The sequence below is a fragment of the Melanotaenia boesemani genome, chromosome 16 (assembly GCF_017639745.1).
Source record: "Melanotaenia boesemani isolate fMelBoe1 chromosome 16, fMelBoe1.pri, whole genome shotgun sequence".
Classification (NCBI taxonomy): domain Eukaryota; kingdom Metazoa; phylum Chordata; class Actinopteri; order Atheriniformes; family Melanotaeniidae; genus Melanotaenia; species Melanotaenia boesemani.
Window position 1 is genome coordinate 15,164,111 of NC_055697.1, and position 26,976 is coordinate 15,191,086.

At 37.3% G+C, this 26,976-nt stretch overlaps 1 protein-coding gene across 1 annotated transcript in view; it reads left to right on the forward strand.

Moving 5' to 3' along the window:
- Positions 1 to 26,976, forward strand: part of dst (dystonin) — a 102,078-nt gene that overhangs the window by 21,538 nt on the left and 53,564 nt on the right. Inside the window, exons 5-35 of the mRNA XM_042010765.1 lie at positions 615 to 676; positions 5,194 to 5,283; positions 9,330 to 9,407; positions 10,660 to 10,752; positions 17,287 to 17,453; positions 17,697 to 17,809; positions 17,990 to 18,096; positions 18,185 to 18,304; positions 18,638 to 18,733; positions 18,822 to 18,949; positions 20,319 to 20,412; positions 20,517 to 20,671; positions 20,756 to 21,212; positions 21,307 to 21,435; positions 21,621 to 21,698; positions 21,779 to 21,940; positions 22,184 to 22,288; positions 22,860 to 22,955; positions 23,040 to 23,165; positions 23,263 to 23,415; positions 23,515 to 23,669; positions 23,782 to 23,908; positions 24,061 to 24,244; positions 24,851 to 25,008; positions 25,094 to 25,272; positions 25,368 to 25,506; positions 25,592 to 25,785; positions 25,890 to 26,052; positions 26,140 to 26,223; positions 26,430 to 26,537; positions 26,638 to 26,736. Of these exons, the coding sequence (XP_041866699.1) occupies positions 615 to 676; positions 5,194 to 5,283; positions 9,330 to 9,407; positions 10,660 to 10,752; positions 17,287 to 17,453; positions 17,697 to 17,809; positions 17,990 to 18,096; positions 18,185 to 18,304; positions 18,638 to 18,733; positions 18,822 to 18,949; positions 20,319 to 20,412; positions 20,517 to 20,671; positions 20,756 to 21,212; positions 21,307 to 21,435; positions 21,621 to 21,698; positions 21,779 to 21,940; positions 22,184 to 22,288; positions 22,860 to 22,955; positions 23,040 to 23,165; positions 23,263 to 23,415; positions 23,515 to 23,669; positions 23,782 to 23,908; positions 24,061 to 24,244; positions 24,851 to 25,008; positions 25,094 to 25,272; positions 25,368 to 25,506; positions 25,592 to 25,785; positions 25,890 to 26,052; positions 26,140 to 26,223; positions 26,430 to 26,537; positions 26,638 to 26,736 (4,199 nt within the window). The remainder of the gene's footprint in view (positions 1 to 614; positions 677 to 5,193; positions 5,284 to 9,329; positions 9,408 to 10,659; positions 10,753 to 17,286; positions 17,454 to 17,696; positions 17,810 to 17,989; positions 18,097 to 18,184; positions 18,305 to 18,637; positions 18,734 to 18,821; positions 18,950 to 20,318; positions 20,413 to 20,516; positions 20,672 to 20,755; positions 21,213 to 21,306; positions 21,436 to 21,620; positions 21,699 to 21,778; positions 21,941 to 22,183; positions 22,289 to 22,859; positions 22,956 to 23,039; positions 23,166 to 23,262; positions 23,416 to 23,514; positions 23,670 to 23,781; positions 23,909 to 24,060; positions 24,245 to 24,850; positions 25,009 to 25,093; positions 25,273 to 25,367; positions 25,507 to 25,591; positions 25,786 to 25,889; positions 26,053 to 26,139; positions 26,224 to 26,429; positions 26,538 to 26,637; positions 26,737 to 26,976) is intronic.

Here is a 26,976-nt window from a genome sequence, read left to right on the forward strand (position 1 = left end):
CTTCAAAGTCAGAAAATTAATAATTTTTCTGATAATTAACTCATTACAATCAAAATGTCCATGAAAACACCAGCGAGGCAGTTTTCTTTTCAACAGACTATTTTAAGATAAACATTTATTTAGAAATTCAATTAAAAAACTTTTTCAAGCTGGAATTATTCTCTCCTTTTTTTTAAACCTATCCTTTTCTGCTTGATATCTAATTTTTAAAATTTATTTATTTATTTCATTTGAGTGTTTTTAATCTATAATTTATGTGAGTTATGAATATTTCTAAGTTTTCCTTTTTTTTAAAAAAACAATCTTTTAAAATTCATTAGGTTATATGAGGAAGAAGATTGAACTATAAAACATAAATGCTTGAAATCCTTTAAACAAATTATAGCTGCTCACTCATCATAAAACAATATTAGGATTACAGTGTAATTTACCCAGTGTTTGGTCCTCATTTCTTGTTCCATTAAACACACCCTAATCCAACAGGTTGCATACTCTTGGCAGCAGAATTAAGTTCCTCTAAATAAAGTGTTTGCAGAAAGAGATTTGCCCTAACACATTTATAATGTGAAGAATTAAAACAACTCCTAGCATGTGTTTTCTTTTTTTGTCTCCAGATGAACGAGACAGAGTGCAGAAGAAGACCTTTACAAAATGGATTAACCAGCATCTGGTAAAGGTAAGAACTAATATCTCATCATTGCCTTCCAGTTTTTGTTTCTATCTGACAAAGTAAATTCAGTCAGCATTCAAAAACTGAACTAAAATCAAGTTTATGATTCTTCCAGCTGCCTACAATAACCTACAGTACAAAAAAGAACAAGATATAAACATTTATTTAAACTGACATGTCTGACTGCAGTTATCAAAGATATTTCCTGCAACATGAACAATCAATCATTTATTACCATTCTCCTTGAACAGTCCCAACACGTTAACATTCCTCTTCAGGTACTATTAAAGCGTGTTAAAGGTTATTTAACATGACGTGCTGCACTGTTGCAGTAACAGGTTCTCTTTTGTTGAGCTGGGAATCTGAAACGCTTACTTTTTGTTTAACTTGAGTGTGGAATTTCATGAAACACTTTAGCAGATAGACAAGCAGGGGCACATCTCATCTAATATAAACTTCTGAAAATAATGAAGCCAGGACTCACAGGTGATATGGTTTTGTATTGGGTTTATGTATCAGTGCTACATGAATTACAGCTATCACTCCAGGTACATTTATTTATGTTGTCTACAATAAGTTAATGATCATTCACATTTACACATTGGTGTCACCATTGATGAAGTACATTGAAAAAAAAAAGAAAAAAGAAAACATTTGGCTGGGTGTAAACATGCATTTCTAATATTTGCCATGTAGCTTATAGGTTCATTACTAACTTTAAAACCCTCATACATCACTGCACATTGCATGCTTGGGTTAGATGGCCTGCTTTGTCCCCCTGTAGACTTAAAAATCTGCATATTTTTAGTTATAGAACTATTCCTGGTCTGCTCCCAATTTACCTACGGATTTATATCCTTAAAAAATGCACAGGAACTCACTATCATTTTCCCAAAGAACTACTGTAGCTCTACCTGGTCTGTCAGATTTAAACTGCAAAATCACATAACTGGTGAACTAAATAAATTTAAACAAGTTTTAGGAAGAAAATACGTATGGCTGTAAATGTTATAATTAACCATTCTGTCTCCATTTGGCTTTGAATGACTGTAATGATTTATTTTCTATAGAAAAAATCCTTTTTAATTATATTTATATGTATTTATTATTCTGTGTTCGTTGCATGTGGATTTTCGTGTTTATTACTGCTGACCTGAGCTGATAATTATTTTACCAAGATTCTCTTGGAAATTGCAGATTAAGAGTTTTTATTTCCTGGTTAAATAAAGTTCAAATGACAAATGGATAAATAACTAGATACATAAACAGGCAGCTTTTTATAGTTAAAATACAAAATAAAATACAAACAAAATACACCTGGGGTGTCTCTATATTGGCATATTAGGTGAAAAATGTATTCTACTGAAAGATTAGAATTGTTAAATTTTCAGCTCAAGTGAGTAAAGGGCTCCAAAATTTTTCTCCTTTAAAAGATGACTGAGTGTCACAACAAGTGTGACACCAGTGGCATGGAGTTATGTGGTATATTTTGTAATTGATTGAGGCGATTAGGTTTGACATGCCCTCGGAAAGGAAAGCCAGATAGAAGCCAGTACCAGCTAGTTGGGCCAGTGACACCGATATGTTTTACGGTAAAATGAAATATGCGACCAGTGAGATCAGCAGTGACAACAGTTGTCTGTTTTAGCATTAATTGCTTCAACAAGGAGTCTTTAGAAAGTCCACAGTCTGTCCCTTTTACCATTGAATACTGATTTTCATGCTACATTATCAAATCAACAAAAGAAGAAAATGGACATGTGCTAGAAAATGGACAGTTCTTAGCTCCAGTAGCAGTGTGAGACAAATGATAGTTCTGTTGACCATCGTGCTTTATGTGGTCCAGACCAACACAGTATTTAGTTCATTGACATGGGACGAATCCTTCCGATACTGTTGACCCGGATTTTCTATCCAGTGTGAAATGTGATCTGATGTGAAATGTCATATCAACAACTATTTACATAAAATGGAATTCAATAGTAATAACTTTTCATATCTTTGCCACTGTTAGCAAAACTGTGTTCAGCACTCTGGTTTGTTTTCACTCAGGTTCAGGTGTACTTGCTAGAGCTTGGTTAAAAAAAAAAGGATTATTCCATAAGAATAGATTCAAATATAATTAATCCAATATCTATTAAAAAAAAACTTGTATATATATATATATATATATTAGGGGTGGACCATATTAACCAAATCTTATATCTCAATATTGTTTACCGGAATCACAATATACGATATATATCTTGATATATATATGTATTTTTTTGTCAAGTAACCAAAAAGACAGTTCTAATTTACAGCCTTTAGTGCCAAATATACTTTTATTAAGGATCAGCAGCACATGTGCATTAAAACAGCTGACTGAAATTAAATTATCTTGATATTAAATTAAATGCTCCTAAAACAAAATAAATTAAAAATACTTTTCAATGACCATAACAAAAACACAGCTGTGCAAAATGCAAAAGAAAAGATGCTTTTAACTCAAAACAAGCTATCTCGATATAAACAATATTCCCTTCTATATTGCGTTTGATAAAGTTTGATAAAGTCTCGATATATTTGAAAATCTCGATATTTTGCCCAGCATGTGTGTGTGTGTGTGTGTGTGTGTGTGTGTGTGTGTGTGTGTGTGTGTGTGTGTGTGTGTGTGTGTATACACATCCCATTTCCTTTTCTGGTGACAACAGTAACCCTATTCATGTGTGACTTACTGATGCTCCACAAGATCTTACACACACAATTGAAAGTTTGCTTGTGTTGCTTTCATCCAAAATCAGCATTTCTTGCAGAGATAATGCCAAATTGGAATTTTTAAAATAGTGCATTGCTTGTAATAACTGTTTTTGGACACTGATGATAATAAATTTTACATGTAAGGCTGAAAAACTATCAGAAACTTAATAAATAAGAAGGATAAATGGTTTTTGGTGAATTGTGTTCACAGTTTTGACAAGGTACATGTCTAAAATCATGTCCACTTCTTTCACTGAGATATTTTGAAATTGAGATTTTTTTCATTCATATAATCACTGGATTATATTCACCTGTTAACTATTTCATAGCTTATTGCCTCTCACATTAGCAGCTATTGCTACAACAGTGGGCTCCCATGTGTTCAACAAACACTGAATATGACAGGACGTGACATCACCACGCATGTAAATACTCCAAACTAAATCAGATAATGGACAAGTATCTTTTGAAAATCATATTTCTGAAGTGCATGAAGATGCATCAGATTAATACAATTATCTGATTACTCCCAGATATCTGATTTTGATGGTCATTTAAACAGACTCAGTGTTTTAGAAAAATATTTATCTGAGAATGTCTTAAGAAAAAGTGCTGTTGTTAAAATGAATGTTCATTTATGAGTGTGATTGAATAGGATGTTAAAGAGAAGAACATTTAACATTTCCAATAAGAAAATCATTAGACAAGTGCACAAGGCCCTGAGAAACTGCTGGCCCCAGTTTCCCTACCAGCTGAAACTTGCAGTGACACTCTAATTAAAATTTTGAAGTAATCTTGGCAGATCAAAGAAAGAAATTACATTTTGTTGAAATTACTGAAATAACACGACAGATGTAAGAAAACTCCAGAGAGACACTAATAAGTGCATAAAAACAAACAAAAAAAAATCTCTTCAGTTGTTTGGACTTGAGTTAGCGATTTAGATTGAATATTTACATTTCACAGTGACAGACCAATTGCAGGCCTCCTTGTCTTAATGTTTTATGTTTCAGCAAGCCTTACATGTGGTCCATGAGAAACCAGAGGTGCTGAGTAATAGTTGGGGATCTGCTTTGCTGATCCAGTAACAGAAAGGTGCAGGGCTATTTTGGCTCCACAGCTGTGGCTGCTATCTGGGATTATAGTGCTGAGAACCCTGTGTGAAAGCAGGTCAACAGGCCGCAGGGTGACTTCAGAGGCGTAGTATTTAGGACAGGAAGGACAGTTGGGTCTGCTGGACGGAGAGAACATTGGAGCACAGATGTTAAGTGCCCTGCTCAAGTGTTTAGATGAGGTGTCACAGTGATAACCTGCAAGTGCTTTGTGTGCCATTCATTTATTTTATAGGGAGACAGAAAAAAATAATTTTGAATGTGGAATTCAAATAAAGGTTTGTCTGAAAATGGGTTTAAAACTGGAAGGAGGCAACGTCAAAGACAATAATAACATTACAGGTAAGCCAGGCGTCTGAATATGAAAAACTTTAACCATTCAAAACTCTGCTCAATCAACCAGTTATGTTAATTAGTACATTTAGCACTTTTTATATAAACTGAAACACTCTCAAAGCAGAAGAAATATGTTCTGAGCAAAAGATGCAAAAACAAACAAAAAAAAAAAAGATAAATGGTGGAATAGAATTAAGTCGGTTCAATACATTGGAATGAAAACTCTAAAGCTACGTCATCTTCTAACCCTTATAACTTGGCTCTAACAGTTGTTGAAAGGCTGTGCAATATGAACATGACAATAGCAGTTAGCTGATTTTTTATTTATGTCTCCAGGTACGGAAACATATAAATGACCTGTACGAAGACTTGAGAGATGGACATAACCTGATTTCACTGTTGGAGGTTCTGTCTGGAGATACACTGGTGAGTTCATATTATTTTCTGTTGTTTTACTCTGTGATCAGTGTTTTAGAAAGCGACAAGAACATGCATCATAACAGTTTGGTTTCATGTGGAACTTTCCTTTGAGATTTTAAAATTCAACAGTTTCCTCTGAGATCAGTCAGATGAATCAGATGCTTATGCAAAAAGTGAAAGAACCGTTCCTCTTCTCATGGAGCAGTCCGTGACATTCCCTTTTATTTTTATATAAGTGATGGTGGGAGGAAAGAGTGAACCCTGGGGTTTTACCATCTCTAAAAAGAAATAAAATAAAAACACATAAAGTCATGTTTGAGAGTTGCAGGCAAGCTGTTTTTGTGTGTTTTTGTTATCTGTTCCATGACAAATATCCAAGTTATTAATGTGATTTGTTATGCTATACTGATAGTAATATGAAATAAGTTGGTACAGTATGCTGATCTTCAGACATTCACAATTTTTTTAGTACAATCAGGGATTAGAAACTGCATATCACTATTTACCTCTTTTTTTGTTGTTTTTTGCAAAGCAACCAGCAACAATTTACTAGAAAATACTTGTCTTTCAGTCAGCACAATGCAAACATATCAGGGAGAGTTAGCAAGTTTGGAAGTAATTTTTGTCCGGACTGAAGTCTCCAGCAAGCTCTTGGCTGCTCTTAATGCCATATTAACAAAGATGCTAACAAAATTTTAAGATGCTAACTCGCTATGGTTGCTTTTTAAAATCAACACTGGAGTGGTCACACAAAACTCAATCACATGAAAAAGACAGACATTCTTATATTCCTAAAGTTGTATGTATCAGGACATAATATACAACATCTTACTGGTTCTAAAAACAATATAAAAACAACCTCAAATGACCACTGAAACCCTGCTATAATTAACTGTTTACTGAAATAAAACTAAGCCAAAATGCTGTTAAGGAGAAGCAGTTTGTGGGAAACTTAGTCTATCTTTACTGCTTCCATATAAAATTAAGAATGCAAGTTTCAGTCAAATGCTGCTAATCAAATAAAGCTGATTAACTAATCATCAGGATATGTGATTACCTCTATGAAGAAGTATTGACAGTTTGCTGGTTTGGAACATTAAGGTACAGAATACGTTAAAGAGGAAAGACATCAGCAATGATCTTATAGAAACCTATAAAACTGACACTACCCATCAATAAGGGAAGTGTTTAAAAGAATTTGGCCCATGTGAGGTTTGTAACTTTGATGAAATCAGATTGTTCTACCTTGGTTATATTTGAAAAATGTTTTGGTTGAGACTCCAAATAGGAGTAAAGTTTACATCCTGCTTTAATGTATAAACATAAAATTATTCTTTTAGTTTTCTTTTACATTATCTGCTATTTTAGTCATTCATTTTAGAGAAATATAACATTAATGTCTCAATTAATATTAATTTTGTTCTGAATTTGACCATTTGACTACCCAATTACACAGAAATGTGGCACAAAATATATAAGGACAGATTGTTTTTTATTTAATTGCCTGATTGAGCTCAGGAATAAAATTATATTTGAATTTTTAAGTTACATTTTGGTATAAATAAAAGTGATAATGTTAAATCAGCATGCGATTAGTTCCATTTTCAATGCTGGGTCCTAAATTAAATTAAATCAAATTGAAAGTGTAACATGACAAAATTTATGATATTGGCAAAGAAAGTGTCACCATCCAATAAATTAATATAATTTCACATGTGAACAAACTTATGATTTACACCCCTGGTAATATGTCATGTGTTTTTTATCTAAGCTTAGATTTATCTAATCTTATGGCCTGATAAGAACTAGGTGATTATATTTTTTATTATAACTTCACACATAAAATATACAAACTGAGATTGTACTTTCGTTTTCACGTGGCTGCATCTCATTCAGGTGTAGCGAGAATTCATTGAATATAAGTGAGCGTAGTGCAGATCTCCTTGTGCTACTTCATACTAGATTATTTTACTGTAAAACCAAGAGATGTCAGCAATTATTTAAATCTCTGCACATCAACACTTCCATAAACAGAAAAATGTTGTTTAATGTTTCTGGACAGTTATTTCAGCTTTCAGGCCCTCTGGAAGTTTAAAACAGTCATGGAAATCACTGCATAGGCTAAGAAACATTTCTGAAAACTGTAGACAGCAAAGACAGACAGGTGCTGCATCCATAATGCAAATTTAAAGGCCTTTACATCCACACAGATGATATATCTCAACAGCATTAATAATATAAATGCTTACTTAGCTGGTGTTAAGACCTTTTATCCCACTGAAAACATTTGGCACATTTAAAAATAAATAAAAATAAACACAGACTATTGTTAAAACAAGTGAACATGCTCCTGCCCAACTTTTTAAAACATGGTGCTTACATGTTGTCTTTTTCATTAAAAAAGAGAAGTAAAGAGGGTATAATCATTAATCATTGCAATCATTAATCTACTCAAAATTTTAAAATAAATGTGGAAATTTTCTAACATCTTATCATATAGTCATGAAAAGTAACTTTTTTATATTTAAGTATGTTCATGCTGTCTGTGCAGTCCATAGTGGACTCAAAATTAATCCATATAACAAAAGAACACAGTATATTAGTTTACTGGGGTCTTAGATTTTGAGTGAGTAATTCATTCCTGTGCAAGAACCCTCACCTCCCCAACTCCTCTCCAGTATCACTAACTGTCACCTCTCAAGTATTTGTGTGTTTTCAGTTTACATACCACTTTCCTCCTCTTCTACTCTCCACTCTGTGACTAGTTTCTATCCATTGTCTAACCTCCTTATCATTTGGCCATTGTGTGTGTGTCCATGTCTTCCTTTTCTTCCTCATATGTTGCCTTTTCGGTGATAAAGCCAAGGGAGCGTGATTTTCTGAAGACTTTGCGGTTGGTGAGTGGGACAGAAGCATGTGCAGTTGAGCAGCATGGAGACACGGTGGATGATGATAAGGGGGTACGTGTGGCTGGCCCCCTCCCCATCCTCCCTGTAACCGACTAATCCTGAGCGTGCTGTGGCCACTTAATAAAAGTGTAAAAACAATCTCATGATCTGTTCTAGAATAATTGCTTAAGCAGTTGTTGCAGTTTTTTTTCTGTATGATTAAGTAATATTTGATCTATTTCTTTAAATATTTTTCAGCACTGCCAATCAGAAATTTATAAATCGGGAATATAAGAACTTGATTCAAAGAATTTTCTTTTGGATCATATATTTTAAATAAAAGCAGAAACCATGAAAGATAAACAGCCACATGGGTGTCTCAACATCTTTCAAAGATGCAGTAAATTATTACTGAAATCCCTCATTCCTCTGGTCCTTAGATCTATTTCATTAGCTTTACGCAACATGAATTCGTTCATTTCTCTGAATCTACACTGAGATTCAAATGTTTTTCATTTGCTTTTTCATTATCATATTGTGTAATTTCTTACTGAAGCTCCTCCAAAGGCTTCATGAGTGAATGACATTCACTAAACGAGAGCTGGGTTTAGTAGATGTCATTGCTTTGCTCCTGAGATGAACAGGATGGCTGAAGGCAGCTCAAGTCTTCTGCTGCTGCTACTGCATCCTGGCTTGAATGCCTTTTCCATTCCATTACCTCATGCTCTGGCTTCTGAACGTTCATGGGCATTATCCACAAGAGATTTCATAATACAGCACTCTATTATTATTGAGGTCACAGAGGACCGAATGATGTTCATTTATCTGTGTTGGCCTTTTGGCCTTCAGAGTTGCTTTTCTTGCAGAGTTGGTGACTTGATTTTTTTTGACATGCTCAGAGCTAATCTGTAGAGGTGGAAATGGTGGAAAAGTAGGGTGGTCCAAGACACTATTCACAATATGAGTTTGAATGGATGTAAAATGGCTACTCCTTGTGGGTAGTTTTTTTTCTGTGTGTGTGTACTGTCTTAATCTCACTATATCACTGGGTAAGAAGCATGTTCTACGTCTCCCATGCTACCAACCATTCCTTAATTTATTCCCTGATATTCAGAAGCACCTATTTAGCATAAATGGCTGCTCTTCCATGTTTTATGTCCACAGCCTCGGGAAAGAGGGAGGATGCGCTTCCACAGACTCCAGAATGTACAAATAGCACTGGATTATTTAAAGAGGCGGCAGGTGAGGATCATTTTGAAATACATTTTTATCTTTGTTGTGTCACACTTTTGATTTGAAAGTGGAATATATTTTATCTAGTTTCATTAAGCTCACTTTAAAGCAGTGTTTCTCAGTCTGGGTCCACAGGACTCACTGCCCTGCATGTTTTATAGGTAACCCCACATTAACACACCTGCATGAAATGAATGGCTCTTTATAAAGCTTGCAAATAACTTGAAAAGGAAGTTCATTAATCTGAAACACTTTTGTGTTTCTGAGTAGAAACACATCTAAAACATGCAGGGCAGTGGGTCCTGAGGACCTGGATTGAAAAATGCTGCTTTAGAGCATGTTAAATCACTAGGAATCAGCTTACGCTCAAAGCAAAAAGGCAACAAATGTGAGTTCATGTGTGCAGCCTTCTTGTATTTAGAGATTTGCATCCCTCAGACTTAGTAGAGAAATGCAAATCATAACCGGTGTAGCAACAAACGTAGGAACATTCACATAACTTAGTAGCAGTCAGAGGCTTTTATACAATGCTTTTTTTCTTATAAAGATTACAGTTCATTTCAGCTAGCACAAATGATAATTGCAGCATTCACGATGCAATGACTACAAATCCCATCAGTGGGATTACAAAGCACTCTGGTCCCTTCCCCCGCCACACACAGGATGCAGAGAGGAACACAGCCTCGCTGAGCTGTAGCCAGATGTGACGTAAAGCTTGAGACAAAGGATGCATAGATGGTCACAAATGAGTTGTTTTGTTGTTTTAGCTACAGAACATACCAAGCACATCCAGTACACTGCTGTCATTTAATGTAAAGTAAGTTTGAACCTCCTTATATGGCCCCTGCAGCTGATTGATTACATTTATCCCACATTGTCAGGCTGTCAAAAAAAATTGATTGCACAATTAAACCAAGACTGTGTTCCGACTCCTGCTTTTTAATTTTTCTGTGGAACATACTTCTATAAGTGCTAATAAATCTTGACTCTTAAATGTGGTAATATACTTACAGGTTTATAGGGTTTCATCAGTTTAAAACATTCACACATAAAGTTCATCTCAGTCCATTAGAAGTCTTCCCCAGCAAATTATGAGGGCTATTGCGCCACCTTGTGGTGTGAAAGTATGCAGTAGCCAAGGCAGACAGCACAAAGTTGCAATTGTTAAACACATGTGAATGCCATTATATGAAAGTCCAGGAGCAGGATGTGGTTGAAATGATAAATCTGCATAAATTAATTGTGCCTTTTTTATCATCAGGTCAAACTTGTAAATATCAGGAATGATGACATTACAGACGGCAACCCAAAACTAACCCTGGGATTGATCTGGACCATAATTTTGCACTTTCAGGTCAGTGTTGCCATCTTATACTTTGATAATTCTCACGTTTTTATTTGTCAAGTAATTAGGAAGGTTTATTATTCAAATTGTTAACTTCATTACCTTGTTTTACATCTGACTGGTGAGACCAGCGTTATGATCCTGACATTCTAGTTGTTGTTCATTTGTAGTCATTTTTAATGTTTTTTAAGTACAGATGATTTTCTCCATATTTTATTTTGACGTTTGATCAGAGTTTTTAAAGTAGATAGTTTTGCTTTTGACCACAAGGTGTCGAAGCTGTGCAGGATACTGTGCTGAACAGTGTGTTGTCTTCTTCCTGATCTACCAGCCAGACTTGCCAAAGTCTCTGCTATTAAAAACCGTTTAACAAAAATCTGAAAAAACAAACAAACAAAAAAAAAAAACAAAACAAAAACAACAAAAATCTATCTTGTTTTGCCAATGAACTCCAAAATCTTTTATCAGCAGAAAATGATTGTACTCTGTGGCATTTTTTATCCTTACATGCAATGTTTTTTTTTCCATGAGAAAAGACGTGTAACTGTAATTACTTCATACTTTTACTTTTGTGCATGCTTTGTTACAACTATTGGGTACACTTTACTAGGTGCTCTACACTGAGTTTATAAATCCACCTGAATGTTCTCAAAAATGTTCCCTCTGGGAATACTTATAATTTTATTGCTATTACACAAATCATGTCAAGTCAGTTAACTTGTACGTGCACACCGGGAACATCCAGGTGTCCACTGAGGTATTAAACTAACTAAAAAATACTTTTGTGATTTCTTGCTTGTGCTCTTCCTTTACTTCCTTTTTTTAAACACTTTTTTTTGTCTTTTGGATTATTTACAATGAGACTTTGATATCTCTGACATGGTTCACTTGCCATGCAGCGAGATGAATGTTGCAAACACAAATCTGTATTTCAGACTTGCAGCTTATGATTGTGATGATATTGAATTAGTTCATTGTTTGTGACGAAGCGTGCATTCTTCTAACTAATGGCTTCAATGAATCAACGGAAAGAAAGCAGTTGATATAATTTTGCTTTGACTCAAACATGCTGACAGGTAGCGTCTGTGATGGCTCCAGCACCTGCTGCTGTCAGTCTCACGCAAGCCTCTGAGCGCTCCATTGAGCAGCACAGGGCCTGTTTCTTCTTGCTTTGGAAGGGCACCAGGGCACTCTAGGAGAAAATGTTAAGCCTGAGTTATGGTGCACACCTTTGGCTTTGTTAAAGAAGCAAAGCTCACACAAAACTGACATGCATGGACAGGGTACAATTTTTATGACATTCTTGTATATGACTGTGTTTGCCAGAAGTGTCCAGGTTTAATCCCTGTTTAAGGACAATAGTTTTTATTTGGACATTGTGTTCACACTTTTCTTTCTGCTGCAGGCAAACTTACATAAATGTCTGACCTTAGGTTTTCTGCCTCGTACCTGGTTGACTGTTAAATTAGCGCTATACATTTTTTATCTTGCCTGTACATGTAAGATGTAGATGTTATAACACAGAGCAGCCACCACTGCATTTATAACCAGGCTGTATTTTTATCCACAATATAATGAAGACAAACTAGTGAACAATGTTTATTTGAGTTGCACTTACACCATCATGATACCCAACTTGTGTCAGATGTTTCAGTGCTTGCCCGACCGGTCTGTTTCTTTTTCAGTGATTGAGTCATCGTCTCTGTATGTGATTTCTGTTGTTAAGTCACATACCACAAACACAAACATGATTTATTCCTTTCATTCATAAAATTTTACAAAAAAATGTTATTGACTGGAGCAACTTAAGCAGGTCATGTTAAACACAGTAATGCAGTAAAAGATGACCCAGCTCATTACTATGAGCTCGAGAAGCAGCAGCAAGCAGAGCACAGTTTGAACTGTTCTTGCTGTCAGGTGACCTCCATGGCAACTTCAGTATTATACCTCCCAGAGTCACATGGTTATTTTTAGTTGAGCAGTGTGGTAGAATTATGTTCACGCTCTCACTCTGTATATATGCTCTTTTTGCTGTCTAATGAAAGTATTTATATATTTTCCCACAAGGGTTCATGCCACACTGTTCTGGTTGTTGCCTCAAACTTATACTGTGAATCACTTCCTGATCAGAGCATTTGACCCCTTGCAAACTGCGGTGGTAGTGATTTGCCTTGATAATAGTGTTTGCTTAAACCACTGGACAAAAGCCCCACCTTTGGCTCACCCATTGTACGTGGCTTGGTTGGTAGACAAAGTGAAAGCCCTTTGCTGTCCTGCTGGGATTTGCCTCAGCTGCTGCTGCTCTCATTGGCCTATGCCGTTCTCTTTTTTTTTTAAAGCGTCTCTGACCAGCTGGGACTCCCTGGTTCATGCAGCCAAACTTGCTGAGCCAAAGTTTCTCACAGCATAATAGGTGGCACTTCAACTAGCAACCACTTACAGTCAAGCCTCATTATAGAAATCGTAGGAAAGGGAGCAGGCAGCTGTGACGAGTTTGTTAACTATTTTGATGAGGCAGACTAGCTGGCCTGAAACAGGTCTGTCCACAAGCCCTTTTTCATTCTTGCTGAGCTGAGAACTAAAGACATGTGGGCAACGTCTGTGTGTGCATTTGTGGTGTTTGCGCCGGATTAGCAAAGCCAGAGAAATGTTTCAAAGGTCAGGAAAGATTCCAGTGTCAGAGGAGAGACCCATGAGAGAACAAGAGAGAAATGCAGCGTGTGAGAAGCTGACCGGTTCTGAGCAGGGAGTCTAAAGGACGAAGTTGACTCTGCTGTGAGTGCAGTCTGGCTGCCCCGCTGCCAGTGCTTATTTTGTGCTTCATACACTGTGGTATAATGGCTTTCTATCTATGGAATATTGTTTCTTCAGATCAAATAGACTTTACTGGATACTTTGCCATAAAACTATTTGCTGTTGGGAGTACAGAGCTCTGTTAATGGATAAGACGTCATATATCTGACAGCCATGGGAAACATCTGTGGCTGTGTTCGGGGCCCTAAAGAGGAATGCTATGTTGACCCCAAGAAAGCTCCATTGAGTCCTGAATCCAAAGATCTTAAAGGCCGGCGCTATTTCCAGAGGAAGAAGAGGAAATCAGAGGACTTAAAGCCTGTTGGATCCTTCAGTCCTGGAAGTGAACCTATTGCAAACAAGGCCATTTGGAGTAGTGGACTTCAAGATGACCCAGAAGAGAATTCAGAGCAAAACCAAGTTGAGGTGGATGAACCCTCACTGGTGGAGAACAATCTATCGAGGCAAAGCAGCATCAGCAAAGGTGTATATGTTGGAGAGGTACCAGTTGTCGTCCTTAGAGATGCTAATAATAAATCTCTTACCACAAGGTTAGCATACAGGTTTGGAAGTTTGTCTGCAGACCTCAAAGACAGTGATAGCAGCAGGTCTGCTGTAGAGGGAAAACTTCATGGTATTAGCTCAACTTCCAGAAGTGTCTCAGCTAAGGATGGTCTGCTTGTAAAGAAGCTGCTACAACGTCAGTTAAGGAGGGCCGTTAGCTTTGGAGCCGTGGAGCACATGTTACGGACTCTAAGAGGCAATGACAGACCTGCCAGTGAGGAGATGTTTGCCAAGATTATATGTGGCTCTCAAGCACACAGAAGGAGAAGACGGAGGACCTACACCTGCTCTGGTTACATAGAGCATATTCCAGATCCTGCCAAGTGTGTGTCCACCCAACACAAGGTAAAACAAGATCATGCTATTTTTAGCCATCATGAGGATAATTCCCCACAGATTGAAAAGGAAAGCGGAAATTAAATGAATGAAAAATGGAAAAAATACTGATCTCCAGGAAGACATAATAATAATATACTTCCCCCTGCAGAAAAAAATTAAAAAGTGTGATTGTGGATACTATAATTTAACCTGAACATCGCAGTGTGGTGTACTGAATTATGATAAAGTACTACAGTTTTATTTTAGTATGTATGTATGAATCCTGAACTAAGGTGGTTCTTCACTGTGGGCCTATTGACTTTTTTGGCCAAGAAGAATGCTTTGTTTTTGGAAGTGATTTCTCTGTGGTCTGTTTCTAGTTTATCAGCTGTCATTACAAGTAACAAATAAAAAAAGATTATGAAAACATTAAAAGATGATTATGGACTAAATACATCTTGACATCAGCTCTGAGTTAATAGCAGGAGAGGGTTATGCTGAATATATGAACTATATATCTCATTTGTTAATTTTTAGTTTTATTTAATGCTCTTAGATTTGAAGTTATGCTGTGGTGGATCAGTATGAGGCTCTTCCACTGGTCTTTGTTTCTGATGTTTGCCGTTCCATTATGACTTTTTTGTATTTTAGTGACTCTCTTTCATCTTTGCATTGTGATATGGATAGAAATCACATATCCAGTTAAATTCCAGGAGTCATGCTTAGTTCTTTGACACACATGCTGATAACATTTGACTGGAGGCTTGAGCTTTCCAGACACAGGGATTCAAAGGTTTCATATTACCTTTTTCTGAGGAGATTTGTGTTGATCATCGTTATAAGTGCCCAGCTCAATGAACCAAAAGGACTGAATCAACCTGGAAGATGGAGGACTTTAATCGACTGGAGCTTGTGGATGCTCCCTCTATTGATTTCTCAAGTGTTTGCTAGCTGCATTTAAGCTGCGATGTGTTGCATGGTGGTTGTTTTCAAACCTGATTCCTCTGCTTCAGTCAGCTGGATGATTGAAGTTCATATTGTAGAATCAGCTCTTTTCTTGCCTTTTTTTTCAAATGGTAAATTAATTGATATTTTCTCTAATTCAAAGAAAACCAAATAAGTTATTTAAGATGTATTCAATATGCTTTCCTGTTAATTTATCAATATCATTTCTGATGTGCTGTCGCCATAATTTTCCCTACCTTCATTTCCGCACAGTCTATAAAGGCTCTAACAATATTACAACATTCAGATGTTGTAAATGTAATTCACAACCAACACTGTGAATCTCGGCATGGGAAGTGTCTCTGTTTTACCTCATCATTCTCATACTGTATAACATGCTGTAAAACTGTTGGGCAATTCATTATGCAACTCTGTCTTACGTAGCTGACCGGCTTGTAACATTTTCCACGTGTGCACGATGCAGTTAATGACCCAGTTTAAATAAGCTTTGATTCTTATTTTATATTATTTGATCTAGTTTTATAGCAATACCTTTCATCTACAAGAAGTAGTATTCTTGTGAGCCTTAAAAAGTAGAATCTGATGCAACTTTTTTTGGGAGGATGACCCAGGCCATGAGACAGATAACAATCCTAAGTTTTATTTCACCCAGAAACATTAAGTTAATTAACGCAACACAACAGGCAGGCAGCAAAAACTCAACAAATTTTTTTTAAAAATCCAGGAATAAACAATAAACTTAAGGAGTAAACAAAAGGAAGAAATTAAGAGTGCCTGTACTGAAGTTCAGTAGAGGCTATACTCGGGCAAGATATTTTCAAAGATAAAGCAGGATGTGGTTAATTAAACCTCAAAACCAAGTATTTTCTCAGTCGTGTTGTTCTGGTCATTAATTATAAATTTATTTTTCGCTCATTTTGTAAAATCAGAATATTTTAAAATGTCCACCGGGACACAGTTGTTGTATTTGATGAAACAACAAACGTCAAAATAAATTAAGATGTTTTGTGCTCAATTGTAAGTGTTCACATTTTTAAAATCAGAGATAAAATACTATTTTACTACATAAAAAGGGCTGACTGCTCTAATTTCTTTTTCACACTGGTTAAGATGAGTGAGCTGTCTGAAAGCATAGGTGCTATGATCTGTCAAAAAAATGAAAATAACCTAAAATTTCAAAAGATACATGGACATACATATAGTGTCTAAGAAAATGTTCAGAAATAAACCAGAAGGTCTCTTGCATTTATGTGGATAGTGTTTTTAGGTTTCTTTTTATGTGACTAGGCCAAAGTAGGTCCTCGAGAGCCACAATCCTGCAGGTTTTCCATGTTTCCCTGCTCCAACACACCTGATTTAAACTAATGAGTCATTGTGCAGATCCTTATAGGCTGTTGGATCCATTTCATTTGAGTCGGGTGTGCTGGAGCAGGGAAACTTGGAAAACCTGCTGGATTTTGGCTCTCGAGGACCGACATTGGCCACCCCTCAATGAAGTCTATTAGGACAAGAATATGCTCACCTACAGTAAAACATGGTGGTGGTCCCATTAATACTGTGGGACTGCTTTGCTTCTTCTGCAACAGCTTTGTTGACACGTCTGGATTTTGTTCAGCAACTTTGAGCATTTTTATCAAAGTATTATTTTTGTTATATATAATATGGTTAATGTGTGTGTATCCATGAAGATATTCTGAATTATGTAACCAAAATTCAAGGGTGCGGATTCTAACCAAGCATATAACTGCATTAACAGAATAGTCATTTTTGTCACAGATCTTATTGCTACTGCTCTGGCTTCTATTAGAAATCAGTAAAAAATTGGACTGGAATGGCACAGAGCGGACCATCAGATGGGTTTAAGGGTAAGACTTGAAGAATTTTTTGCTTTCTCTGTGGTAGATTTCTGAGATCCATGTAACAGGGGAGTCTGAGGACATGACAGCCAAGGAGAGACTACTGCTCTGGTCCAAGCAGATAACAGATGGCTATGTGGGTGTTCGATGTGAGAACTTTACCACTTCCTGGAGGGATGGGAGGCTGTTTAATGCCGTCATTCATAAATACAGGTACTATATGACACATACTGTAGGAAATCAGGGTGTTTTGCAAATCCTTGTGTGTTTACTTTTTATTTTTATTTCTTTTATAAAAAATTGTTTTGGTCTTGAATCAAATTTTTTTTTATTAACCTACACCACACCTTGTTTGTATATTGTTGTGACTTATCAGGATTTCCTGAATGGAATAATTTTATACTGTACACACACCCTACTCATCTATTTTTTTTTTCTCATTAATTTGTGTTGCAGACCAGATCTGATTGACATGAGTCGTGTTTCGGCACAGACCAACCGCTCAAATCTGGAGCAAGCATTTTGTGTAGCAGAACATTTAGGGGTGGCCAGACTGCTGGACCCCGAGGGTGAGATCTGTACACTGTGTCCTGTGCGATTTGGTTCTGAAAACACTGTGAAGGCTTGCACATCTTCTTGCTATAAATCATGTGTATTGAAGCTTGGAATTTGGCTTGCGGAGCAATTCCTCAGAGTATAGCTCACTTTAGTATTGCCCTTGTGACCTCTTTTTTTATTTTCCTCATCAGATGTTGATGTTCAGTCTCCTGATGAAAAATCTGTCATCACATACGTCTCAACACTGTACGATGCCTTCCCCAAAGTACCTGATGGTGTTGAAGGAATAAATCCTAATGTAAGTTAATGGCACTTGTACACAAATGATTTCATTCAGTCCAGATGAAAGTGCTGACAGGTGTTTTATTTCTGCTGGCTCTCAACAGGATGTTGATATAAAATGGGTGGAGTACCAGAACATGATAAAATACCTCAGCCAGTGGATCAAACACAACGTGGCCATGATGTCAGATAGATCTTTCCCCAACAATCCTGCAGAACTTAAGGTACAACATGACAAGAAATAAACTTTTATCATGTAGCTTTTATTCCATGTTGGTTGATTTTTGCTCCAGTTGTGCCATTCTAAAGATTTCAATATCCATACAATATGTGGATAATGGATAATGACTTTTTTTTCAAATAGTCTGAGTGTAATGCCTCTTTGTTGAAACTGAATTTTAAAGTGTAACTGATGGATGAGCAGCACCATCCATTTGCTGTAAGGTGTTGATATCGTAACAGTAAAGGCACTTCATTATACAGATTAATGTTCCTTGTATTCTGAAAATATGTAGAAAAATATATATTTTCATTTAAATTTTTGCTTTATTTTACAGGCACTTTATACACAATATCTACAGTTTAAAGAACATGATATCCCACTGAAAGAAAATGAGAAAACAAAAATAAAAAATCTCTACAAAATGCTTGAGGTATGCAAAGCAGAAAACCATTTTACTTCCTACATGTAGTCTCACTCATCATTATGAAACAAGTGTGTGTGTGTGTTGTATCTGACAGATGTGGATCGAGTTTGGACGTATTCAGTTACCCTCAGGTCATCATCCGAATGATGTGGAGAAGGAATGGGGTAAATTAATTGTTGCTATGCTTGAAAGAGAGAAGAGCCTGCGGCCAGAGGTGGAGAGGTATGTGGAGGCTTTGCCACTTTTTCTGACCTGACCCGTCGTCGTTTATTAAAAATCTACCCCTCAAAGTCTGTAAACTAAGTTGAACTTCATAGCTTATTTAAAAGTCAAACATTACAGTTCAGAGACATAGGCTGCTGTAGGTGGTCTTAACATGACCAAATGTGGCCGTTTGAAACCACACACAGCGATAGAAACCATGCAGAATCTTTCTGAAAGGACCATTTTTCTCAGTGAAAAGAAAAGAGCTTAAGGTGTGAACACTACATGAGTCAGCATGATATTCTCTGAGGTTGTTGGTGCTGGCTAAGTGCTCCAGTATCATGTTGCAAGCCTGCTAATGTCTTTACTGAAACCAGATACTGAGGGGTCAGTGCTGTATGTCAGAGTGTGTGCTGAAAACTCCCTTACTTATCAAACTACTGCATCCTATGATCTGTTTCAGCTGTACAGCTGTATTTATAAACAGTCATGCACAGGATTTCTGCATCTGCTTTACTGAGACAGCTTGTATATGATAAGGTGGAGTTATGTTCTGCTTCAACAGGTTATGGGATGATAAGCAAAGCTGGCAACAAATAAGCAAAACCTAAGTAATGTTTATCTAGTTTTTAGTGAAATTAACAAAAAGCTGGTTATATTTTGTTGATAAATACTGCTCTCCGGCGATGAGCTTGGTTTCAAACTGTGTATTCAATGTTTGTAGTAATATAGACTTTATTTCTATGGAGACTCATCTGTTGGCATAAATAGTTTTTAACCATGATAGACATCCATTTTCTTGCCTACAACATTTTACTGCATCTCCACCGGGTGTGGTGACTACAGGCAGAAACAACAATTAGAGCTCTTTGGCTGTGCTTTTTACATTCTCACTTCTTGTAAAGGTGCTCTGTCTCAACCTGTTATTTAATTTTCATTCCCTAAGGAAGGAATAGTATTTCAGGGTGGGATTTTCTTACACACCCCTCACATGGCTGTGACACTATAAATATGAGAAAGTTGGGAGCTTTTACACCATTTGGGTCTATGAATGCATCCAATGGGTTAGTTAGGGATTGCAATAGTTGTTCGCCAGGTAAAGTAAGATGGCATATTTGAGCAGGACCTCGACTGTTAGCAACAGCAGCTTTAACACCAGCTTTGGCTCCAGTGACAGCATTCTTACTGAGCCTTTACAGATCAACAGCTCTGTCTTTCTCAATAATAACATTGCCTATGGATCCAGGTGAGGTTACAGTTTGTGTGCTTTGCCTTTATTATTATTATTATTATTATTATTATTATTATTATTATTATTATTATTATCTTAAAGTCATAGCAAACAAAAACACTCTAACCTCTTTCCTTTTTTTTTTTTCTGTCGTAGACTTGAGATGTTGCAGCAGATTGCCAACAGGGTCCAGCGGGACTGTGTTAATGGTGAGGACAAGCTGGCACTGGCAGGAGTAGCCCTTCAATCTGTAAGTTTTATGCAAGCTCAGTTTGACATTATAAAAGCTATGACAAAATGGCACTGAACGTAATTTTTTCTTGAGTTTTTAGTCTATTTTTTTTGTCTTTGAAGGATGCAAAACGTTTGGAGTCTGGTATTCAGTTCCTCAATGAAGCTGAGATTGCTGGCTACCTTTTGGAGTGTGAGAATATCCTCAGACAACAAGTGGTTGACATCCAAATTCTTCTGGATGGGAAATTTCCCTTTGCAGATCAGCTTGTTCAAAGGTACAAATTATATCCTCATACAGAAATCAAACAGACTTTTCTCTCACTTTAAAGCATCTTATTTTTTTGCCACTCTCGTTACAGGGTAACAAAACTCCGGGATGACCTTTTGGCCCTGAGAGCTGAGTGCTCCTCTGTGTACAGCAAAGGTCGCACCCTGACAACAGAGCAAACCAAAATGATGATCTCAGGCATCACACAGAGCCTGAACTCTGGCTTCTCCCAGAACATTAACACAAGCCTGACACCAGCCATTACTCCTGCACTCACCTCAGGGGGGTTAGGTACCCCTGGGTCCACGTTCACCTCTAGCCTCACACCGTGCCTGACCCCATCCATGCCCACAGCCTCGACCCCCAGTCTGCAGCCTGTCTATGTGGGGAGTAGTGGAAACATGGATCCAGGAAGCCTCATGCATTTGAAACACATGCAGATTCGTAAGCCGCTGCAAAAGTCCTCACTGGCTGACCCCAACATGACAGAGGAGGAGGTCAACATGAAATATGTGCAGGACCTCCTAAACTGGGTGGAAGAGATGCAGGTAGTTGGTCTGCATCTGCTTATTTATAATGAACTGTTAATTCAGTAATAGATTATGAAACACTGATTTTTTTCTTTCTTTCTTCTGTTTAAAGTTGCAGCTAGAGCGTTCAGAGTGGGGATCTGATTTGCCAAGTGTGGAAATACATTTGGAGAACCACAAAAGTATACATAGAGCCATTGAAGAATTTCAGATGAGTCTTAAAGATGCCAAACTGAGTGAAGTAAGTCTGTTTTAAAGTTTATTTGACTTTCTTCTGTACTTTGTCTATCCTAACTATAGCCTAACCAAGGTTTGAGTTGAGTGCCCTGACTCGAAATGCTTAATTGATTTGAACTAATACAAACAAACAAAAACAAAAAAAAACAACAAAATGAATAAATAATAATCCTGTTTTTCTTTTCTCAGATTCAGATGACCATACCTTTGAAGCTGAATTATTCAGACAAACTCAACAAGCTAGAAAATCAGTATGAAAGGCTGTTGGTATGTTTTTGAGCTTAACTATTTTAATCTAAAGATTATGCTTGTTGCAGTCTGACTGTATGAACGCCTGTTTCTTTCAGAGTTGTTCAAGGGAGCGGCAGAGCCAACTGGAAAACCTGCATGACTTTGTGTCACAGGCAACGCAAGAGCTCATCTGGCTGAATGAAAAGGAGGAAGAGGAGGTTGCTTTTGACTGGAGTGATCGCAACAGCAGCATCTCCAAGAAAAGAGACTACCATGCAGTAAGTCAGGAGTTTTTCTATGTCTTGTAGATTCTTTATTTTGCATGGTTTTGGGTTTGATGCAGCTTTATTTATTTACACAAGAATAACCTCAGTGAGGTGATTTGTGTATGAAAGCTGCTTTGAATGATTAACTTCATACTTTGTTCTGTGAGACAGGATATGAGCTTGTGAGATGATGGAGTGACTGGTCCTGTGCCACAGCTTAATAACAGTAATACTTAGCTTCATGTGTTTACACAGGACCTGATGAGGGAGCTGGATGAAAAGGAGGAAACCGTCAAGTCTGTGCAGGACAAAGCAGACCGACTCATGCTCAAGAACCACCCAGCCAGGTCGACTATTGAAGTAAGCCTCGTATGCATTTTCTTTATGCTCTACTTTGCGGTCAGCATTACAGTTTCTATATTTTGGAAAGAGCGTCCCCACCCTCTTCAACTCCCACAATGAATAAAACACTGTGAGGTCAGCTTGTAATTTTCCACCTATCACACCCACTGGTGGAGTGATAAAAACTTATAGCAGAGGCCAAGCAGAGATGCACTCTCACTGGGGTGGTACAGAAAATGACATACTTTTACTGTATTTTTTTTTTCTCAGATGATCAAATGAGATCAGGAGTGGTTTATAATTTTAAACTTTCTGAACTTTTGATGAAGGTTTTAAGAGTAATAAATTAAATAAATTATTTTTAGGCTATGCAACAATTTGTGCCATAGGCAGAGTATGAAAATGCTCTACAGATAAAGTCTGATTGATTTTATAATGAACCAACAGTTTCTAGATGAAGCTCTAGTCCTGAGTACAACTAGAGCTTCATCTGAAGGACTTTTCTATTATTTGTATGGGGTGGCCAGTAGGGTAATCAGGTTTAAGTAGGTGGTAGCCCTGTGTGAAAACTGTATGGTTTCTCTTCCAGGCATACAAAGCTGCAATGCAGACACAGTGGAGTTGGATTCTACAGCTCTGCTCATGTGTAGAGCAGCATCTGAAGGAGAACGCTGTTTACCTAGAGGTCAGTTGCTGCCTGTGACTGTGTCAATAGATGGTGCGAAATGCATTTGTTGTATTAATTTCACACTTTCTTCACACTATGCAGTTTTTCAGTGACGCCAAAGAGTCTATGGACTACCTTAAGAGCCTGCAAGACTCAATTCAAAGAAAATACAGCTGCGACCGATCCAGCAGCCTACACAGACTGGACGATCTCATTCAGGAGTCTATGGTAAACAGAGAGAAAAATAAGAAGCATGTGCATTTATGGAAGTAGTTACTAAGGAAATAAAAAAGATAAAATATATTTTTGGGGGGTGTGTCCTCAGGATGAAAAGGAGCAGCTTCTTCAGTACCGCAGCACTGTTGCTGGTTTAGTTGGCAGGGCCAAAAACATTGTGCAACTCAAACCCAGGAACCCTGAAAGTCCCTTGAGATCATCGATCCCTGTAAAAGCAATCTGTGATTATCGTCAGATTGAGGTATTATCATGTGTCTGATATTACTTTACATTTATTCTTGGATTACTTTAAAGTTTATTATAGTATGTCAGTACTGTTTCTATATAACTACTTTTTCAGATTACCATTTATAAAGATGATGAGTGTGTGTTGGCCAACAACTCTCACCGAGCCAAGTGGAAAGTCATCAACCCTGCAGGGAATGAAGCCATGGTGCCCTCTGTTTGCTTTACTGTGCCTCCACCCAACAAAGAGGCCATTGACATGGCTACAAGGTGAGATGCTTTGATTTGAGGATTCACTTTGTTTCTTGAGTTTCCCCTATCAAAACTTGTTAAAATATCTCTTTAAGCACTACTTTATTAATACGAATAACATTTCATGCAGAACTGAGCAGCTGTACCAGAATGTCCTGGCGCTGTGGCATCACTCCCACATCAACATGAAGAGTGTAGTGTCTTGGCACTATCTTATGGCTGATATACGTGCCATCCGCAACTGGAATGTTGCCTCAGTATGTTTATTTATTTTCATTCCACTTTAAAGAGTAATAGGTCACCCACTGATGATCATCAGTGATAATAAGGAGCAGCTGTTATGATCATTGTCAAAGAATGCTTAGAACAAATTTATCTTACTTCCACTTTTATTTCTCTTACACTCAAGATAAAGACAATGTTGCCAGGTGAGCATCAGCAGGTCTTGAGTAACCTGCAGTCCCACTTTGATGAGTTCCTGGAAGACAGCGAGGAGTCGGAGGTGTTCACAATGGCAGACTGTGCACAGCTTGAGAGAGACGTGGCAGCTTGCAAGGAGTACTACCAGGAGCTGCTCAGATCTGCAGAGAGAGGCAAGGCTCAAATTCCTCCTCCCCTCCTTAACTGCAAGGAACTGCTTGGGTTAAAGTAAAGGAAACACATGGCTCTTTAAGCCTTTTAAGCTTTAGGTTAATACCTTATGGAATTATACCTTTTTAAACTAAATAAAGCGCAGTTTCTAATGACGTGGTTGGCTTAGCTGCAAATTTTAAACTAGTGCTGGTATGTCAATGTACAGTTATGGGTTTTTAAATTGAAAATCTAAAGGACAAAATTAAATATTTGTGTGGTTTGCTGTTGCATACATTAGTTTCATTTAAATTATATGTTGTTTATATTATTCCCTTCCTTTTTCTAAAGCAAGCGCTCATTCATTATTATTTTCCAAATTAAGGAATATACCAACATTAGTGTTTCTGCATCAAATCTTACTTGATGTTTAAGTGCGTTAATGGCGCCACCTAGTGGTATACCTCTCACATTACCTCTATGTGGATTTAAGTTTTCTGTTTTGTTTATCATGTGCTGCCTAAAACACCAATGTGATTTATAATAAAAACAATCAGATATGTTTTTTTTTTTTTAAAAAAAAAAAGGTCTTTATTTGACATTTTATCTTATTTTCTCCTGGTGAACAGAAGAACACGAGGAGTCGGTGTACAATCATTATATCTCAGAAATACGAAACTTCCGTATGCATCTTGAGGCCCATGAGGAACATCTGATCAGGCAAATCCGTGCACCACTGGAGAGAGATGACCTGGAACACAGTCTGCAGCGCATTGCTGAGCATGAGGTACACAGCCCAGTATTTAATTGTTTTATGTGTTCAGGAAATAAACTGTTGTTGTCATTTTGACCATAATTTCCCCCATTTTTAGGAGAAGACAGCTGAGCTGGAAAAGCTGAAGGAGGATCTGAACATCATGAAGGAGAAGTGTGAGCTGTTCCTCAGGCAGGCTGCAAGTTCTCCATCTGTGCAAATGCTCTCCTCTGAACTCTCAGTTCTTATCCAGAGCATGAGCCAAGTGTTTTCTATGTCTTCCATTTATATGGACAAGTAAGGCTCTTCTGTTATTGTCTCAATGTAATGCAGACAGATATTTGTCATTGAAAAGTAATGGAATTGAGATAGTTTTTAATATTTTTTCACAGACTAAAAACAGTGAGTTTAGTGGTGAAGCACAGTCAGAGCGCTGAGGCTCTTGTGAAGGCTTATGAGTCCAAACTCTATGAGGAAGATGCCATGAACTCTGACATCAAATCCATTGAAAGTGTCGTTTCCACACTTAAGGTAGCTCACTATTTAGATTAAATATGTAGCCAGGATTTTCACTGTTTTTTGTTCAGTGTGTAATCATCCCTTGCTCTCTTTATAGCAATGGCGGACAGAGATCGATGAAAGGCAGGAGGTGTTCCATGACATGGAGGATGAGCTGCAGAAAGCCCGCGCCATCAGTGATCGCATGCTGAAGGCCCACAATGAGCGAGACTTTGATCTCGACTGGCACAAGGAGAAGGCAGATCAGCTGAGTGAGAGATGGCAGAACATTCACTCACAGATTGATAGCAGGTCAATGAAATTTTTATTTGTTGGGTTTTTTAGACATTAAATCAACCACAGGAGCTATATATAACTCAATCTATTGGTGATTAAGATTTCTCTTTTGCTTTCAGGCTTCGGGACCTGGATGGTATCAGCAAATCTCTGAAACACTACAGAGACTCCTACAGTAGTCTTGATGAATGGGTTCGAGAGCTGGAAACCGTGCAGCTTAAGGCCCAAGAAAACAAACCTGAAGACAGCAAAGCACTTGCTGAGCTGCTAAACAAACAGAAAGTAAGACATTACTGAACTCATACATAAAAAATAAAAAAACATGAAACAACGTATGTACAAATATGTATTAATAATATATGTTTTCAGGTTCTTGTTGCTGAAATGGAACAAACACAGAACAGGATTGATGAGTGTCAAAAGTACTCAGAGCAGTACTCATCTGCCATCAAGGTAATTTACTTTAACTTCATTTTAAAACTGTTTCAACTTAAAATGTTTTTGTATGTAGATAATCAGACATCCCAGCTGTTTCTTTTAAATCATGATATTACATGTCAGATAATCAGTTCAAAATAAGCTCTGATTCAAATCAGCCCAGATACAATTTTTTAATTAAACTTCTTTTTCTGACAATTTATTATAATGACATCTTTTAGGATTATGAACTTCAGCTGATGACATTCAGAGCAATGGTGGACTCCCAGCACAAATCACCGCTTAAGAAACGAAAGATGCAGAGCTCTTCTGATGCCATTCAACAGGAGGTGAAACTACGTTCTACCTTTTTCAGCTGAGGAAATGAACTCCATTTTAATGCACCTTGCTCAGTGACACACTCGGCTTTGTTTGCTTTATGTGTTACAGTTTATGGATCTCCGAACCCGCTACACTGCTCTGGTGACTCTCATGACGCAATATGTGAAGTTTGCGAGTGAAACACTGAAGAGAACTGAAGAAGAGGAGGTGAGCTGTTTATGAGAATTGATTTTGAATCTTAAAATTTCCCCCTGACTTTCTACATTTACAGTGGTAAATGTAGCTTTTGGTGAGTTTAGTCTCCAAAAGTTATGATGCAAATAACTTCAAATATTTGCATGATTTTTAGGTCCTGTCTGTTGCATCAACAAGCTTTTCTGGTATTTATTGGTATTTTGCTCCTTTCCCACCTTGACTTCTTGATTCAGTGGCTCATGAGGGAAGAAG